We start from the raw sequence: 18,747 nt of genomic DNA, 5'->3' as shown, positions 1-18,747 counted from the left end.
AAGAAATGGAGCCGCATGTTGATCTCAGTAATGATCGTCACCATGGCAACATACTGTACGCGTGACCACATCATTCTTTTTCTCTGCTTTGTGTTTCTATCTTTGCCCCTCCCTCCACCCTGCCATCAGGCGGACGCCCGCGTGGAAGTCAGCGAATTAACTTCACACGAATAAAAAGCCGGCTTGGAACGATGACCACATCCAGTTTTAGAAAGGCATCAAACAGGATTAGGGGCTCGCTAATCGGCGGTCTCTCCCGGGACCAGATCTCAGACGGGCTGTTTGGGAAGTCTGTTCATTTTAAGAAACCGTGCCGTGAAATTTCCCTCCTTTGGATAATCTTTTTTTGAACATGGTCCATATTTTTGGACTAAAAAAAGGGGCAAATGTGTGAGTTTATTCCGATGCTAACAAGCAGCATCTATGCTAGCTAACGTCCCATGAATGTACATGTATCTAATGAATCATCCCAACGTGTGACATCACCTCGTTAAGGTCCTTAGGGTGATGATGTTGATGCTTATTGTTGCTTTTATTCATATGAGGACAAACTGTCATCTTATGGGTGTTTATTGATCGGGGCGGTTGGGCTAACATGCTAGCGGTCCAGCTTCACTTGTTGTCATAGCAACGGCAAACATCCGGTGTTGGCGGAACCAAGCAACTTGTTTATATCGGCTATATGCATTTATAAAGTGGCATATTTGCCCCTTCCTAAACTCTGAATATTGCCCCCTCTGGGCTCGTTTTCGTTCTACAGCGGCCCTGAAACGCCGGCGTAGAGATCTCCTACCAGCCGGTAAACATCACACAGACGGTAAAAACCCAGCAGTATCCATTGAGTTTGATTTATTGAGATAATATTGACATTTGTAATCAATGGTCGTCACCAGGCGTTTGAAAACAACAGACACCAGTAAAACATTTTGGCAGAGAACCGGCTGTGTTGAGCTTTCGTCGTTACATTTTCTTTTTTCTGGGTTTTTATTTGTTTATCGTCTTCTGTCTTTAAAAACAAGACTCAACATCCAAAACAAACTGAAGAAAGCCAAACACTTGATAGTTTCAAATCAACCAAGAAAAAAACAGAACCAGAAGAGAGATCTCTGCTCCGTAAGGCTAAAAGGAATGAAAATGATCTCCAACACAGAAATGCATCACGAGTCCTGCGGCTCTTTGTGGCAACAAAAATAACACAAAAGTTTCACATCACATGGTTGTTTGTTTTTAAGGGTGATTTTTTTCCTTCTTTTCGGTAATCCACAGTCTGTTAGTCAATAAATATCTTCATGGTTCTTCTGCTCCATGGGAATAAAACTATGTTACAAAGAGAGAATTCAGGGCCGTGGAGATCAGAGACGACTCCCGTTGATGCTGGGTTGAAAGTCAGGAACCTTCTTAGATATGATGCTCCTTCGTCTCCGTCCAGAGGAACGTCCATGATTATTGTCCTCGTTGGTCTCTGGTTTCCACAAATCCTCAACACACACCATATCCAAATGTCCAGCGGTGTGGAGGCAGTAAAAACAAACGTCCAGGTCCAAACGAGGTCATCCGGAGAAACGGACGACTATCGTGTGACCTGGAAGTAAAAAAACAGAGGTTAGGAATCGGAGGAGTAGCACGACTCTCCATCAGCTATCTGACCGGCAATCTCACAGAATCCACGAGAGGAATAATCGAAGCAGCAGACATGTTCCACCTGAGCCGTCTTTAGATACACGGAAAAATACGTTCCTGTTCCATCAATCATTTCTAATAATAGACATCTAAGTTATCTTTTAAATGTTAAATGAATGAATTTACAAAACAAGAGAACAAAATAGACGTATTTACAAAACTATACTAGTCTTTGCTCAAGTTAAATAAAATGTATTTTTCCTATCATTTAATCTGAATATTATTTACTTGATTAATTGTGGGCCGCCATAAAATATTAGAAAATGCACACCGTGATTTCTTTAAACGTAAGTTGACATATTCAAGCTGCTTATTTTCATCGACCGACAGTCAAAAAACCCAAAAGATATTCTGTTTAGGAACATAGAAACACACACACACTCTCTCACACACACACACACACACACACACACACTCTCTCACACACACACACACACACACTCTCTCACACACACACACACACACACACACACACACACACACACACACACACACACACACTCTCTCTCACACACACACACACACACACACACACACACACACACTCTCTCACACACACTCTCTCACACACACTCTCTCACACACACTCTCTCACACACACACACACACACACACACACACTCTCTCACACACACACACACACACACACACACACACACACACACACACACACACACACACACACACACACACACTCTCTCTCACACACACACACACACACACACACACACTCTCTCTCACACACACACACACACACACACACACACACACACACACACACACACACTCTCTCACACACACACACACACACACACACACACACTCTCTCTCACACACACACACACACACACTCTCTCACACACACACACACACACACACACACACACACACACACACACACACACACACACGCCCTGTGTGAATATTTGCACGTTACAGTCATTCAATTAGCGGTTGCCATGGTGACATGGGGGGAACCAGCGAGGGTTTTCTGCCCACAGTTCTGGTACGATTGAAACATTTGGGTGGAAGTGAGACTCGGGGTGAGACATCGCTGCTCCTCCTGATGGCTGATTGATCGGGACGAGGGTCATAACTCCGACATCACCAGCAGGACGATAAACCTCGCTGCGGGACGAGGCCGAGAACGAGCGAACAACCGGAGCCGCCCGCAGGCCGCCACGGCGGCGCCTGATTTATGGATGTGTCTTCATCATGAGGTGAACAACGGCATCATTCCTCATCCAGCACGCCACCGCCGGGCAGCGAGCAGGAAATCACTCACCCGGAGCGCGGTTCACCCTCCATCATGTTGTTCATCAAAATATGAACTAAAGGATTTACTTTACTGAGCTGCTAATTGATGGAGTGTTGACGTCTTATTACATCGTCGTGGCAACAATAAAGTAACAGATCAGACATCTTTTCTTTGGCTTCTGACACCACGTAGGGTGTTGGTTTTATGATTTCATGTGGAGACGTGCATATCTATCGTGTGGGCAGTGCATTTTATTACTTCTATCATTCTATTGTGCACTTCATCTTTCTATTGTGTTATCAATTTATTGTGTTTTATCTTGTTGTTTGTAAAACCTTGGGTTTGTTAAAATCATGCTGGATTGGAACTTTATTCATAGAGCAACTTTTTCTCAAATAAGTGTTTCACATAAGGGAGCAATTAAAAATAAAAAATCATTAGTTTATGATTAAAAAAAAGATTAAATTAATTCCAGAAATGTAAGGTAAAATATAAAAAAGATGTAAAAAATGAATAAAAGGACGACAGAATGTTTTTCTTATTGGAGGAAGTGAATGTTCTGAGGCGTGTTGCCTCCTCGGGAAGAAAACCGTCTGTTTCCTGTTTAGTGGCGAGAAGAGAGCGACGTTCAAGAGAATTCATAAGAAACAGCTGTCTGATGCTTCTGGAAACAACACTGAGACACTAAATCATCATATAGTCATTTCATTATGAGAGAAAGAGCAGTGAGTAGGAACAACGAGGACTTGAGACCTGAAGTCCTGAACCTTTAGATCTTTAGAGACCTCCCATGGTGGTTTAGGGTCTACGAGGTGAAAGGACTCATTCAAAAGAAGACTCGAAGCTGACTCACAATCTGCCTCACTTGGACTTCATCTTTGACAAAAAAAAAAAGCCTGTGGGTCTCTTGATCTCGTGTCCTCAGCCGGACGGTGTTCCAGGCTCCAGGACCTGAGCCGGATCTTAAATCCAGACCCCCATTTATTCCTTAGAATGATGTTAACGGTCCAGGAAGCTCAGACAAGCCGTCCCCTCTCTGTGGGAAACACCGGGGCCACGAGCACGGACTGACCCCCGCCGACTCCTGGATCAAGAGGAGAGGTTCTGATGGGTCCTACCAGCACCCGGACCCCTGGACCCCCGCTGGTCTGTTTCTGCTAGTCCTCTCCTGGCTGTGAGAGGCCATGAATTATGAAGGCGGATAAAATAAAAAGCTCTGCTTGGTGCGGGACTCCTGTGGCCATGAATAATGGAGCAAGCAGCTCAACTACAGGCGTTTGGAGGTTCAAACACCGGCTGTGATGGATGGCTCAGGGCCGACTCTCCCCCACCTCCCCCGCCTCACCCGTCTTCAGGTCCACCTCACCCTGAAACCCAGAACACGCGTCCTCATAACCTCCATTAATCTCTGGGACGCTGCTGCCTGATCCCCCCTGCCCCGCCGTGGATCAGCCCTCTGCACCGTTTGGCATCCCGGAGGGCCTTCAGGTTCATGTTTGTTTGGCTTTGTTTTGCACTCGTGTGGCCAAATTCAAACCTGCTCTGACTTTTCTAAAGAGGGACGACTCCAGACCGCTTTCTGGTCCCCTTAATACTAAAACCCGGAGGATGACATGGAGACAGGTGACCTGGTCCTCTGGTTCTCTGGTCCTCTAATCTTCTGGTTCTGTGGTCCTCTGGTTCTCTGGTCCTCTGATCTTCTGGTTCTCTGGTCCTCTGATCTTCTGGTTCTGTGGTCCTCTGGTCCTCTGATCTTCTGGTTCTCTGGTCCTCTGATCTTCTGGTTCTCTGATCTTGAGGTTCTGTGATCCTCTGGTTCTCTGGTCCTGTGATCTTCTGGTTCTCTGGTCCTCTGATCTTCTGGTTCTGTGGTCCTCTGGTCCTCTGATCTTCTGGTTCTCTGATCTTCTGGTTCTCTGGTCTTCTGGTTCTCTGATTCTCTGGTCCTGTGATCTTGTGGTTCTCTGATCTTCTGCTTCTCTAGTCCTCTGGACCTCTGGTTCTCCGGTCCTCTGATCTTCTGGTCCTCTGGTTCACTGGTCCTCTGATCTTCTGGTTCTCTGGTTCTTTGGTCAGCAGCACCGTTTATGACAGAGGGGATCATTGAATTTGCATCTGCTATGTTTTTGGGGGGCTGCATGCGTCCATATGTTGTTTCTGTATTCATTTTCATCCTTTTTCTTCTCAACAGAAAGTTTACTTCTCATGGCATTCATAACATATTATAATAATGTTTTACATTATTATTATTCCAGTGTCTGAAACGTGTTCCTTCCTCCCTGTAATTCAGATGCAGAAACCCGTCCCGGGTCCCGCTGCTCCGTCCTGATAATTCATGAATTAACAGGACGATAAATATTCAGTTTTTCTAGTGAAGCTCTGTGTGACGATAACACACTGGAAGTATTTCATGATTATTGATCCTGGAGGTTTTCCGGGCACGTCCGACCGGTAAGAGGAAGGTAGAACCAGAACATGCTGGAGGGATTAGATACCTCGCCTGGCCTGGGAACGCCTCGGGGTTTCCAGGAAGGTCCTGGAAGACGAAGCTGGCGAGACGGATGTCTGGAATACTCTACGAAGCTGGCTTCATTTTTGTCTTTTAAATACACTTTTGGCTTTTTTTCTTTCATTAGCTTTTTATGAACGAACATTGATTGGACTATTTTGGTGAATGTCATCCTGGAGACGATGCATTATATAACTGCACAGTATTTATTAATTCGTCTTCTCTGATGAGCACACAGACATAACACACATCATTAACTGCAAACTTGACTTTGAACGGTTTACAAGTGAAAATAAAATGTTTTATTATTATTATATAATATTGAAATTTGTCTATTCAGGATAAACCACTTGAGATGTATCCTCTTGTTTTCACTACATAATAACAGAGATGACAGAAAAAACTAAATAATAATAATAAAGAAAGAAAAGAAAAGAGGAGAAAAAAACGTACACAAAACAGCAACGAACAAACAAAAAGACAAACCACATTATGAACACAAACATTACACATTTCAACCACTAGGTGGCCGATTACAGGCTTGATGGTGACGTGGGTCTTCAGCTGTTCCACTCCTGCTAAAGGAGGAGGAGTCAACGTGAATACACTGATGCTGATTGGCTCCCAGTGTCTCCCGGTTGCTGGCAACCTGATCTACTTTGCCAATTAGCAACTTAAGTAAAAATAGGATAAACTGACTGTACTTCCATTCCCACAACAACATCGTAGGAGATGTTGCCAAACAGATTCTAGCGATCGCTTCTAGGAACATGGACTCCCCTGTGAGTCACATGGTCCTCTTCTATCCTCCAGTCCTTGTTTCATTGTTTATTATCTCGCCCTGCTCCTTTATTCACTCTCACGTTTTATATGACATGAACATTAATAACCCCGAGGAGACGGCCAGACTTCACCGTGATGAAGGAACATCTCAAACCCACCTTGGTCGTCTTGACTTTGTTCCCCGTACTGCAGCTCCATCCTTTGAGGTCCGGCAGCACTTTGCACTCCTCCCCGTCCATGCAGGGATGCATCTGGCACCACCACTTCTGTGCAACTATGGACGCTGTGGGGCAACGAAGACAAAGCAACGCTGAAGCAACGACAACAAGTGCTTTTTGGTTTCTGTATAAAATCACAGAGGGATGGACGACGGAGGAGACCATTCAATCATGATCTGGTGTGTAGAAATAGAATAATAAAGCATGCAGCATCAAGGTCTTAAGTTGCTGAGGAGGAGGCCTTCGGGGCTCGACCAGATCCCCCTGACGTTTCCTGAAAAGGGAATCTTCTAAATTGAGGAAATCCCACGTCAGAGCCGTTATGGTGGAAGTGGAGATGGAATGATGACCTCACTAACACGAGGTCTGATGTGGTCGAACAGATAAAAGAAGTGAACGGATGACCTGGTGGGTGATTTGATTCCGAGGATAACAAAAGCCTCCGAGACTTAGCAACGGGAAATATCACATATCACAATATCCCTCTACTTTCACACAATATAAACCCCCTGGTTCCTCCATAACGAGCAGCACGGACAGCAAGGAGAACCCGAAGGAGAACCGGGCGTACCGTCCACACAGGAAGGAGCCGCTCGCGTCGTCCCCGCCACCTGTCCAGGGAAGCAGGAGCACTTCACGGTCTGGGATCGCTCCTCGATCTTGTTCTTGTTGCAGCATCGGTGAGCGGCGATGACCTCACAGGTTCCCGCTTTCACGTGAACTGGAAGCACACACACACACACACACACACACACAGACACACACACACACACACACACACACACACACACACACACACACACGGGGGTTAGACATGCATGTGCAAGCATTAAAGTGATAAATATGTGATGTGTGGTTTTCAAACATATCAGATATCATAAAATATATTTTTGTCGATATTCCACTGTAGTACCCGGTACAATCTTCAAACAGAGAAAGTGTTTTTGATTGAAAAAGTACTTCATCATTTGAGGAATTTAAACTTTCTTGCTGGAAGCATGGATACCACTCATGCATACGGTAAATGTGAAGTAAACCACCAGTTAGCCTGTTAGCTTATTAGCCTGTTAGCTTAGCCTCGGTCAAAGACTGGACACAGGAGGGAAACCGCTGCTGTGTCTGAGGGCATTTCTGTAGTTTCTCAGCGCTGCCTTGTTTCCAACATTCAGACTCTACTTGAAATCCAGGTCACCCCCCAGGTCCCCCAGGTCCCCCCCACCCCCCAGTAAAGGAACCTGGCTTTGAACCCGGAGCAGCTCCACCTGTCCAAGTGTCCTTGAGCAACACACTTAATCCACCGACCCTGCAGCTCAGCCAGAGGACGGGGGAACGAAGTTCTCCACCGGGATAAAACTAAGGTGGTTACATAACGTCAGAAACACACACACACACACACAGACTTGATTAACTAAACTGCTCAAATTACGTGGACGAACGTTATGACATCAATTACAAGGACAGCGTTTTTACCGGCATTGAGCCGGATCAAACATCGATACGGCTCTCTGTTTGATATTCATGACTTCTCTGCATCGACTCGTCACCATTCTGGACACGTCGGCGTATTAACACACAACAATGAGGGAAAAAATAAAATAACAATAAAGAAATAAATAAAGAAGCATTTGAAAAGTTTTGACATTCCTCCCAGATAAGCCTTTAATTACGCCCCTAAAGATTTTCCAATTTGAAAACTTGACTTGGAGAATAGATCGCGGCGAGCTTCCATCTTCTCCATTAGCCGGCAATCCTGAAATCTCATCTACAACATTAAAAACATTTTGCCTTCCGATCAATAAGCTGCTATTCACATCATTCCCACAAAAAGGCAAGACAACAAACCGCCGATGGAGCGCTTTTTCACTGAGCAGAGACTAACTGATGCAAAAGCAGGTCAGGCTCCGTGCCCTTGATTTGATTATCTTTAAGCCACCAGCCCCCCCCCCCCCCCCGATCAAAGGTAATTTCAGAAAGTTGGCGCCGCCTGGATCGCATATTCAAACTTTGTTTAAGAGATAGATGTGGACAAATAGGCAATCACAAAAGGTGCAGGAGCAGAGACAATCGTTGTAAATCAGCTGATTATACGGAGCGAGCACAGCGTCTCTAAGTGCACACTAATCTACCCGGCCAGCGTCACAAATCACACATGAAGACCGCTACACAATAAGATTATATTTCTCTATTACGCCCCCGACAGAAGAGAATTAGCTGTCAGAGGAGGACGCCTTTAAAAGGCTCTCAACCTTGGAGCCGTGGTCGGAGGAGAGGAAAGCTACGAGGTCTGAGGTCTGGGACTCTGGGCTCATTAAGGGTGCAGGTCTGGTCCGGGCTGCCCCGTGTGGAGAGAGCTGATGATTAAAAAGTGGAGCTGCTAGGCGAAGGTCGCTGACTCCGAGGCCGGACCCGACGAGGACGGGGGTTAGAGAGATCGGTAACGATCCGAGGAGAAACAAGCGTGAACTGTTGATACGAGACTCTGAGATGTTGGTGAGAAAACAAACTCAATATTACATCACGGTTTAATAAGGTGGAAAGATTAATACAACAATGTAAACATTAAAGGAATCAGGGTGTTAGATACGGCTCGATTGAAGCTACAGCCAGTTAGCTTAGCTTAGCATAGCTTAGCATAACAACAACATATACTTTTGTGAACATAAAAGATAAAATGTGTTGATTGATAGAAGCATTCTAGTTTATTCCCTCTTCTCTTAAAATGTTCCCATCTTTCTGTATTTATTTTTTTCTCTCAATATTTTAATGATTTATCGTTATTTTTATTTATTTTGTTCTGATTTGTTATGCCGTATCGCTTTATGCTAATGACTTTGCCAACTCAAGGATTCCGGATAAAAAAAGAGAGGAAATAATTTAAAACCGAGAAACATTATAGTGCCAAGAACTTTTTTATAGTTTTATAAATAACTTAACATTAATTTATTATTGAGATAAAAAACCCTTTGGGCATATTTCACACAACCAGAGGTGTATATATTACTGCTATGAAGGCAAACAGCTGCACTCTGGGCTGTTAAGAGGTGACCGGTTTGCTCAAGGGCATGTTGACAGCGGTCGGGGGGGCGCTGACCCTCCCACCCTGTCATGTACTGCCCTGTGTGTGTGTGTGTGTGTGTGTGTGTGATGCCTCACAAACAGTACATTTCTATTAAAGCACTTAGAGCGTCATCAGTTAGAATCAGCAGCTCCGACGTGAGACGGAGAGGTGAAAGGACGGAGGCCGCTAATGAGAACTGGCAACGCGGTCCGGACCCTTCAGCCGATCAATAACACTCAGAGGCCCATCACCCTGCACTACAATCACATCCATCGATCCCGCATCGGTAAATACCAACGGGCAGCCCAACCTGCACAGAGCTCACCTTGGTCTAGATACCCTTCTCTTAAGACCAGGACTTGAGACCTTTGACCCCCAACGCCGTCTGTCTCAGCTGCTCGCCTCCACAGGAAGTGAAGCAGCTGCAGCCTCATTTTTTAAATCACTTCTTAAAACACACTCATAGATTTTCTTTTATGGGATGATGAAAAATGTTTCTGTCCGTTATAGATATAAAAGGACGTAGCCTTGTGAATAGTGTGGCATGTCTAAAGAGGGCAAACACTTTCACGAGGGCCGTGTATGAATAAGTCTCTGAAACAGAAAAACTTTCCCCTTTCATTCTGTATAAACTTACACCTTTGCCAGTTGGAGGTGTTTTGCTTTCACATGTTTCTAAGTTTAAAAGCGTGAATCCTCCTGAGGAGGAAGAAGTGTCTCAGGCAAAGAGCTGCCAGTCACATGCTCCGACAATACAATTAAAGGAAGTGATTAACAGCACTGATTATCAACAGGTTTATTGTGTTGAAAAGTGAGATTTTCACAACTAAAATGATGAAAGTATGACGGCGTATCAGGACCACTGCAGGAAAACAAAACAAAACAAAAAATGGAGCAGAGGAGCCAACATAAAAAAGTTTATTCCGATGCTAACAAGCAAACATCCGTGTTAGCGGAAACAAGCAACTTGTTTATATCGGCTATATATATTTATAAAGAAGCAAATTAATACGGCGTCTAAAAAAATAGACAGTCAATATTTAAGTTATGAATTTTTAGCCTTTATTGCGATCGGACAGCTTCATGTGAAAGGGGATTCGAACCCGCGGGCGGCTGCAGAGAGGACTTACATGGGGGCGCCACCTCTACCATGGAGCTTTCCAGCACCCCTAAATATGTATCTTTAATGCACAAACAGAGTTTTGAAGCCGATCACTGCTAGACATCTCTTATACATGCTGCCACATGTACGACACAAACAGGAAGCCATTTGTCCTACGACTCAGAATAAATCCGATCCTTGTCAGAAATCCCTCCGGAGACCGAACCGTGTCGAAGTCCTCTCCTGTCGTCCTCATCAAGCAACCAATCACGCAGGTTAGAACCGACACACAAGCTGCCTTCAGCCTCTTCACCAATCACACCATCGATCCGACGCCCAGGTAGGAAGGCATCGAGAAAAACAGCACGCCGCTCCGACTGTCAGTCGCATGACCGTCACCTGACCGGCCGCATCACCGTCACATGACCGGCCGCATCACCGTCACATGACCGGCGGACCAAACACAGATACAGTAACAGGAGCACAGCGAGGGGATCAGCGGGAAACCAGGAGCAACGAGCTGGAATCACAAACAAATCAGGAGTCAGACAGGAAGTCAGGCAGGAAGTCAGACAGGAAGTCAGGCAGGAAGTCAGACAGGAAGTCAGACAGGAAGTCAGGCAGGAAGTCAGACAGGAAGTCAGACAGGAAGTCAGACAGGAAGTCAGGAAGGAAGTCAGACAGGAAGTCAGGCAGGAAGTCAGACAGGAAGTCTGACAGGAAGTCAGACAGGAAGTCAGACAGGAAGTCAGGCAGGAAGTCAGACAGGAAGTCAGACAGGAAGTCAGGCAGGAAGTCAGGCAGGAAGTCAGACAGGAGTTCAGGCAGGAAGTCAGACAGGAAGTCAGGCAGGAAGTCAGACAGGAAGTCAGACAGGAAGTCAGGCAGGAAGTCAGACAGGAAGTCAGGAAGGAAGTCAGACAGGAAGTCAGGCAGGAAGTCAGACAGGAAGTCAGACAGGAGTTCAGGCAGGAAGTCAGACAGGAAGTCAGGCAGGAAGTCAGACAGGAAGTCAGACAGATCTATGTGTCTTTCATCGGGCTGAAAAGAGTCATCTTCTCTGTGCATGGAGTTCGGCAAATATCTTACCTAATCCACCGGGAGAAATAAACCTGAGAAATATTACAGTATTACAGTATCTGCCTCCTCAGGAAGAACTAGCTTTTCTTTTCAGAATGATAAGCCGTGTTAAAATGCTCACTATGGGAATGTTTTGGTTAAAAACACCACAGCAAACTGACGGACTCCCTTTAAAAACACAGCAACAGCTGCTCAAAGGACTCATTAACTCATCAGCGACTTCACAGGAAACGCCGGCACCTCCAGTGACGCCAACCTCCCTGATAATAAGCAGCGAGGAACTCAATTATTTCCAGCTGTGATCGAGGTTGACAGCGTCGCAAATTCTTACCTTCACAGGTGAACCTGAGACGCCCAATCAACACTTCTTTGTCAACGTGTTATTAGTAGTGGTTATATGTCACTCATGTTCGGTATTCATGCGTCAAAAGACATTAAAGCGTGAAGTGATTAAATTGCAACACGGCCATAGATTTTATGTTTAATTTCTGTTATGTTTATATACTTTTATATTATTGAAGGCTGGATGTACTTTATTAATAAAAAGGGAGTCCACATGTATCTGACTGCTTGTATTTATTGATGATTGATCATTGTAATTGTTAACAGCTGAAAAACTCCATGTAAAACTTTTGTAAAAATGACAAATCATACAAAGAAGATATAATGTGTTAATTATTGAGCTTTCGAGGTGCCGACAGGCAGATTTTGTTACTTTCGGACAGAGCTAGGCTAGCTGTTTGCTAGCCTAGTTTCTGGGCTTTATGCTAAGCTAACATAAACTAAGCTAAACTAAGCTTGATATTTAACATGCAAACATGAGAGTGGTTCACATTTTCACATTTCGGGCTGTGAAATATCGACTATCCTCCGCAAATGTACAGTCTTGTATATAAAGTAACTAAATATTACATTTACATGTGAATACGATGATTTTGAGCTCAACAGCCTCTAAATGTCCTTAAAGGTTTACAACAAAAATCACCGTTTTAACTGCATCGTCATGTAACTGAGCTCAGATCAGTAATCTGAGCACAAACCCTGAATGTGGTTACAGCAGAAACATTCATTACGTGAACCACAGACACTTCTTCAAGGCTCCGGGACCTCAGAAATGGACAGAAATGTTGGAATTCATCAAAGAACCAGCGAATGAGAAAAAAGACACAAAGTCTCCAATATGTTAGAAAACCTCCGACGGGGGAAAATATTCTAATGAGGCTATTTCATGGTTAGCTACACCGCTGTGATGCTGATCCACCGACACGGAAAACGCTGATACGGCAAAAACAGCGGTCTCTTATTCTTTGCCGTTTCCAACAGCAGCGTGATCAATAAGCCTGACAGGATTTATTATCAGCTGTGTGTACAGCTCATCTCCACGCCGGCTTCACACTTCAATGATTAAACCCACTTACACGGACCTTTACAGTCTTTTAAAAACACACTCCGATCGAGAGGCGGGTCATCGCTGGTGACCAATCACAGGAGCCCGGCAACCAAAACGCCAAACTCAAATGTGATTTCTTCTGCTTTATTTGGGCGTCAGGCTGCGTCGCTGCAGCCGGACGTTTCCAGCCGCAGATAAAAACAGAAAAAAGAGTCACATCCTGGCGACGGGCCCAAAAAACAGCAGCAGCCATAAAAACAGGAGGTTGTCGGCCAGAAACATGGACACACCTCATGAATTAGTAACGACTCAAATCATACCATTGGCTCCAGATCACGTCAACCCATTTCAGTCGACTCCAAAAAAACAAACCAACCTGCTCTGAACATGCTTAAAAGTCCCAGGTATCGATCAAGCGGTTTTGCTGCCACATTAATAAAAAGAAAAGAAAGTGTGTTAATGAGGCGGCGAACACACCGGGGGACGCTTTATGAAACATTCTGCTGGAGAGGAAACAAAGACAACTCTCACAAGACCAGAGTTTAACGGGATTACCAGACTGGGAAGGATGGACTGGTTCCACACGGCTGTAAACCTGCTGGACCGAAGACCAGACCACCAGACCACCAGACAACAAGCAAGACCCGGCAGATGAACCCACGTCTGAAGCAGGTTTTTAGTTTCAAGGGAAAGTCTGAGTATTCCTCAACCTGCCCGTTATTCTCATGTATATTTATATGGATTTATTATCTTTATTTAACTCATAGATTGGTAAAAGATATGGAAAACGTGGCAAGCCTTCAACAGATTCCCAAAATCCCTGCACCCTGATTGGAGGATTTCTATGACGTGCAGTTGTTTGCCGAGTCATCGTTTCCCAAACACGGTACGTAAAGCTTGTATGAACGTTATCGTGGACAGCTTGGGTTGCATATCATAGTCTGCGGTTCAGCACCCAGACCAGGACTCAAGCGGATTCCTGACCCTTAACTGCAACATGAAGCTGTCGGAGATCTTGCTCCTCAAATAAAGGATCGCCTGCTCATCGATCTCTAATCTCACAGGTCTCCAGTGGCCGGATCTCTCTCTCTTCCTTTTCTAATCTGTTATTGGCCGAGGACAATCTTCAGAGAGGGCGGCGGTAGAAACAGATGAGGGGCCCTGGCGGTCCCCCGGGTGTGTGCTTTAGTGCTACAGATGAAGTCCATGTCAGTAGCATTCATCCTGCTGGCAGCACGCTGGATCCCACCGCCAACTGATCAATCGGAGCCCCTCCAGGAATCACACAGCCTTGTAAGTGAAAGGCTACTGAAGTTATTAAACCCGGGGACGGCGGCGAGGAGGCGGGACTTGAAGCCTGCTGGAGACCTGATACGGTTACTCATCCTCCAGAAGACACTGGGAATGTAATAAAGGACGTTCAGACACAAAGAACCAGTACAGACGGGGCTTTTCTCATTTCATCACATGTGATTTTCTGCTGCTTTTAACAAATAACATGATGTTTGTCATCATCTAGACATCGCAGCAGGATGCCATATATGTGATTATGTCCACAGGTTTCCTGGTAACACACCGATAGCAAGAATACATGAAATGCTCTGATATGAAATAAATGTCATCTGTGGCAGGACTGCAAAAACCCCGTCCAATCAGAAAGGTCGGGCCGAAGAAAATGACTGGACTGTCTGTCAATGCTTACTTCCTGATTCTGTCGATCTCAAGCACTCGTTTAGCATTCTGGGGGCGGGGCTTTGAACAGAGGTCTGAATGAAGGAGGCGGGGCTTTGAACAGAGGTCTGAATGAAGGAGGCGGGGCATTGAACAGAGGTCTGAACAAAGGGGGCAGGGCTTTGAACAGAGGTTTGAATGAAGGGGCGGGGCTTTGAACAGAGGTCTGAATGAAGGAGGCGGGGCTTTGAACAGAGGTCTGAATGAAGGAGGCGGGGCATTGAACAGAGGTCTGAACAAAGGGGGCAGGGCTTTGAACAGAGGTTTGAATGAAGGGGCGGGGCTTTGAACAGAGGTCTGAATGAAGGAGGCGGGGCTTTGAACAGAGGTCTGAATGAAGGAGGCGGGGCATTGAACAGAGGTCTGAACGAAGGGGCGGGGCTTTGAACAGAGGTTTGAATGAAGGGGCGGGGCTTTGAACAGAGGTCTGAATGAAGGAGGCGGGGCATTGAACAGAGGTCTGAACGAAGGGGTGGGGCTTTTGACAGAGGTCTGAACGAAGGGGCGGGGCTTTGAACAGAGGTCTGAATGAAGGGGCGGGGCTTTGAATAGAGGTCTGAATAAAGGGGCGGGGCTTTGAACAGAGGTCTGAATAAAGGGGCGGGGCATTGACATTGGCGTGGCTTTCCAAATTACCTACTCTGCCTTTAAGTGAAAACAGTCTGTGGCCGCATGTAGATTTTTTATTTACATTCAGATCTGGAAACACTGTTTAGTATTAGAAGGCTCTTCCACTGAAGAAGACGGCTGCTCATTTAGGCTTTAACTTAATATGTAGCTTTAATATTTCATCTCATGGACGAAGATGAAAGTTCTGGCTTTGGCTTACACATCCTTGTTTTAATGTAACAAACTCAATTAAAACTTTTACTCTGGAAAGAAAATCTGGCAGATAGAATCACGTTCTCGTTCCGGCACCATCTTATCTTGACTCACATTTCTTTAACGTGTTTTTGTTGTTATCTCACAGTCGGACAGTATTTATTGAGTAGTTTTCTGTGCTTCTGGGAATTTAATTAAAGCCAGATATGAAGATATGGCAACATTGATCTAAACATAAAGTAAAAAGTAAAAACTGAATGTATTCGGTGGTTTTGTTCTGCATTTAGACGCACTGTTTCTACTGTTACTGGTATGCAGACAGCAGCTATTTTCCCTCTAAACTGTTCCTCTCTTTACAGATCAAACAAGGTCAAAGGTCACGGATGGCTGAGGGGAAATCTTTGTGACAAAAAGCGGTGCAGCTCATGGCCATAACTTTACTAAACATTTATTTTTATGGAACTGTTTTGTGAAATGGGATTTGTGGAAGTATAATTGCTGGATTTCTGAGGTTTACTGGGGACGTTTTTAAAAAGGTCGTCGTACAGAGTGACGGACTTTGACGTGGGACGCCGGAGTTCGAGTCCTGCGTCCTTATATATAAGTGAGATACAACAAAGAAGAAGAAACAGAAAGCAGCTTCTCTGCAGTGTAACTAAAAACGCTCCGTTTCCACGGAGACAAAAGAGAAGACCCTCTCTCTCCCCCCGTCTCACTCTCTCATCTGACATGCACACATGCTGGTTTCCTGTCAGCCGGATGTCATGTCGGCTCTAAACGGCTGCCGTCTGCCATGTTTCATCTCCACTCATCACGACGCCGCCTCTCCGAGCTGACTGACGGGAGCCGCCGAGGATCAGTCGGGCTGAGTGTCGAGTCCGTTAAACTGTACGTTCCACGTTGTTGAACAACAACAAAAATACATTGATTCACGCGTTTCATGTGAAGTCCGTATGTCGGCGTATCAGGGCCACTGTAGGAAAAAAGAAAAGAACAACCGGAGCAACAAATTTGCAAGTTTGCTTGGATGTTTGCTGTTGCCACGACAACAAGTGAGGCTACCATTAGCATGTTAGCCCAACCGCCCCGATCAATAAACACCCATAAGATCACAGCCTCATATAAATAACACCAACAATAAGCATCAACATCATCACCAGGTAGGTTATTTTTATTTCTACGTAATCCGCCGTCGACATCGCTCTAACTCAGCCTGTAATCACATTAACAACGCGCTAACTGAGAGGTATATTTAACCTCTAAATCTAAACCTCTAAAACAATATTATCTCGTTAGCGGCGAGACCGCCGGACCGCCCGTGGACACAATTAACGGAGCGCCTGACCCGTCCGCTTCGCTGACAGCTCAATATAAATGTTCCCCTTTTTAATAGACTCGCTCACTGAAAATATGTCGACCCTTTAAAAAAAAAGGCCATTTCTGGAGAACTCCAGCGGTTCCACCCATTACATTTTATGCTCCGGTCCGTTCACATAAACCCGCCGCTCGGCCTCGGCTGCCCGCTTTATGGTCCGACGTGGCCGCTCGGCGCTGCACTTCATTCCTGAGGAGATGTGAGCCAGAAGGCAAGAAAGTCATGGAGCGCAGCCGGGAAAGACGGAGGCGAGCAATTGATAGAGTGCATTTTAGAAGCTTATATTTCACTTTATTCAGTCAGTACGCCGCCTCTAGTGAATAACTACCGGGCCGTAGCGTAGCATTACTTTAAAAGAAAAAGGAAACCACCCAAGGCTGAACAGCTGACGAGTTTCTCTCTCTCTTTCTTTTTTAAAACATTGCCTGACTACAGATGAGTGCTCATAAATGTCTGTCAGGATTTATATCATCAAACTGCATGGAAAAGAGCGTTCGGGGGACAGTTTTTAAGGCAAATGGATTTATATTTACGATCGGAGGCTGCAAATCTGTAATAGCGAGTACGAGGAATTAGTATTTAGAGAAGACATTAAACCTGAAATAATACCAGACGCCAACTTAGAGACGGATGTGGAGCTGCCGGCGGCCTCGGAGGGAGACAGAACGATGAATTTCAACTGATCCCGATGAACACGTCACGGGGAGTTACGTTGTCTCAAAGCTAGCTGGCACAATATCGCTAATTCAAGAAGATTTTTTTTTCTCCCCAAAATCAACAATTGTGCATCCGAATCATATTGTGTCGGGGGATGGAAAGAGGAAGCAACACGTTGCCACGATGCTGAGTCAAATAACAACACACACAGAGGGATCGTGACTCCAGGAATTCCTCCACTGAATCGCTACATCGCTAATCGTTGTTTTCTGTTATATTCATGTTGAGAATGTGGTGCACTCTTGTTTTCGGATTTCTGAGCAGTTTAAAATCTTTAACTTGCTTTCTAAATGACTTAATTATGTATATATATTAACGTCTGATTGGTGATTAATCATCGTTTTGTAACTCATAAACTGAACAGAAAGACGTACGTGTCTTTGAATCTTTTAAACTTTTATTTGGGATTCTCCGGCCTGAACTCATGTGAACTCAGCAGGTGGTCGACAGGCTTTGAAGTCTTTCCTTCACGCTGCGGGAGCCGTCCAGACGTCAGCTGGTAAATATCAAACATATTTAATAAGCTAAGGGGGGGCTGAGGTCAGTCAATCACCAAACACCTCAAACAACCGGACCATCGGTTCAGGCCTGTTTCCTCCGTGACACCGGCTTCATAGGAAAATGCATTTTTAACGTTTAATGCTGCCGTTTCAGCGCTCATACACTGTGGATGCTAAATGAATTTACAAACGATTCGGGAGGATGAGGAGATTTTATTTGTGTTGAAGCAAAAACATGCTAATGATGCAGAAATGCCACCAATCAATCGCCTGATTTCAGTGAAATATTAACTTCTCCTCCACACATTCATCCACCGTCCTCTATTTTCTATTTTCTCTCTATCTAACGTCGTATCTTTCGTGTACTCATGCTTTGCTCTCTGTAATAATACATCTATATCAGGATAAACCACTCACGCACCTGAAGAAGGATATTAACCACAAATTATCTGACCGACGTATATACAGTATGATGCGTCGGTTATGTGATCCATACTAACACGAACACAGAAATAGACTTTACA

At 45.0% G+C, this 18,747-nt stretch overlaps 1 protein-coding gene across 1 annotated transcript in view; it reads right to left on the bottom strand.

Moving 5' to 3' along the window:
* Nucleotides 1–875: 875 nt before the first annotated feature.
* The window catches only part of tafa3a (TAFA chemokine like family member 3a), a 55,870-nt gene continuing 37,998 nt past the window's right edge, over nucleotides 876–18,747 (bottom strand). Inside the window, exons 3-5 of the mRNA XM_084019868.1 lie at nucleotides 7,020–7,169; nucleotides 6,389–6,513; nucleotides 876–1,582 (exon numbers count right to left, since the gene is read on the bottom strand). Of these exons, the coding sequence (XP_083875994.1) occupies nucleotides 1,571–1,582; nucleotides 6,389–6,513; nucleotides 7,020–7,169 (287 nt within the window). The 3' untranslated portion in view covers nucleotides 876–1,570. The remainder of the gene's footprint in view (nucleotides 1,583–6,388; nucleotides 6,514–7,019; nucleotides 7,170–18,747) is intronic.

Source organism: Eutrigla gurnardus (genome assembly GCF_963514095.1).
Source record: "Eutrigla gurnardus genome assembly, chromosome: 2".
In the NCBI taxonomy this organism is placed as follows: domain Eukaryota; kingdom Metazoa; phylum Chordata; class Actinopteri; order Perciformes; family Triglidae; genus Eutrigla; species Eutrigla gurnardus.
This window is presented reverse-complemented; position numbering and strand designations above follow the sequence as displayed.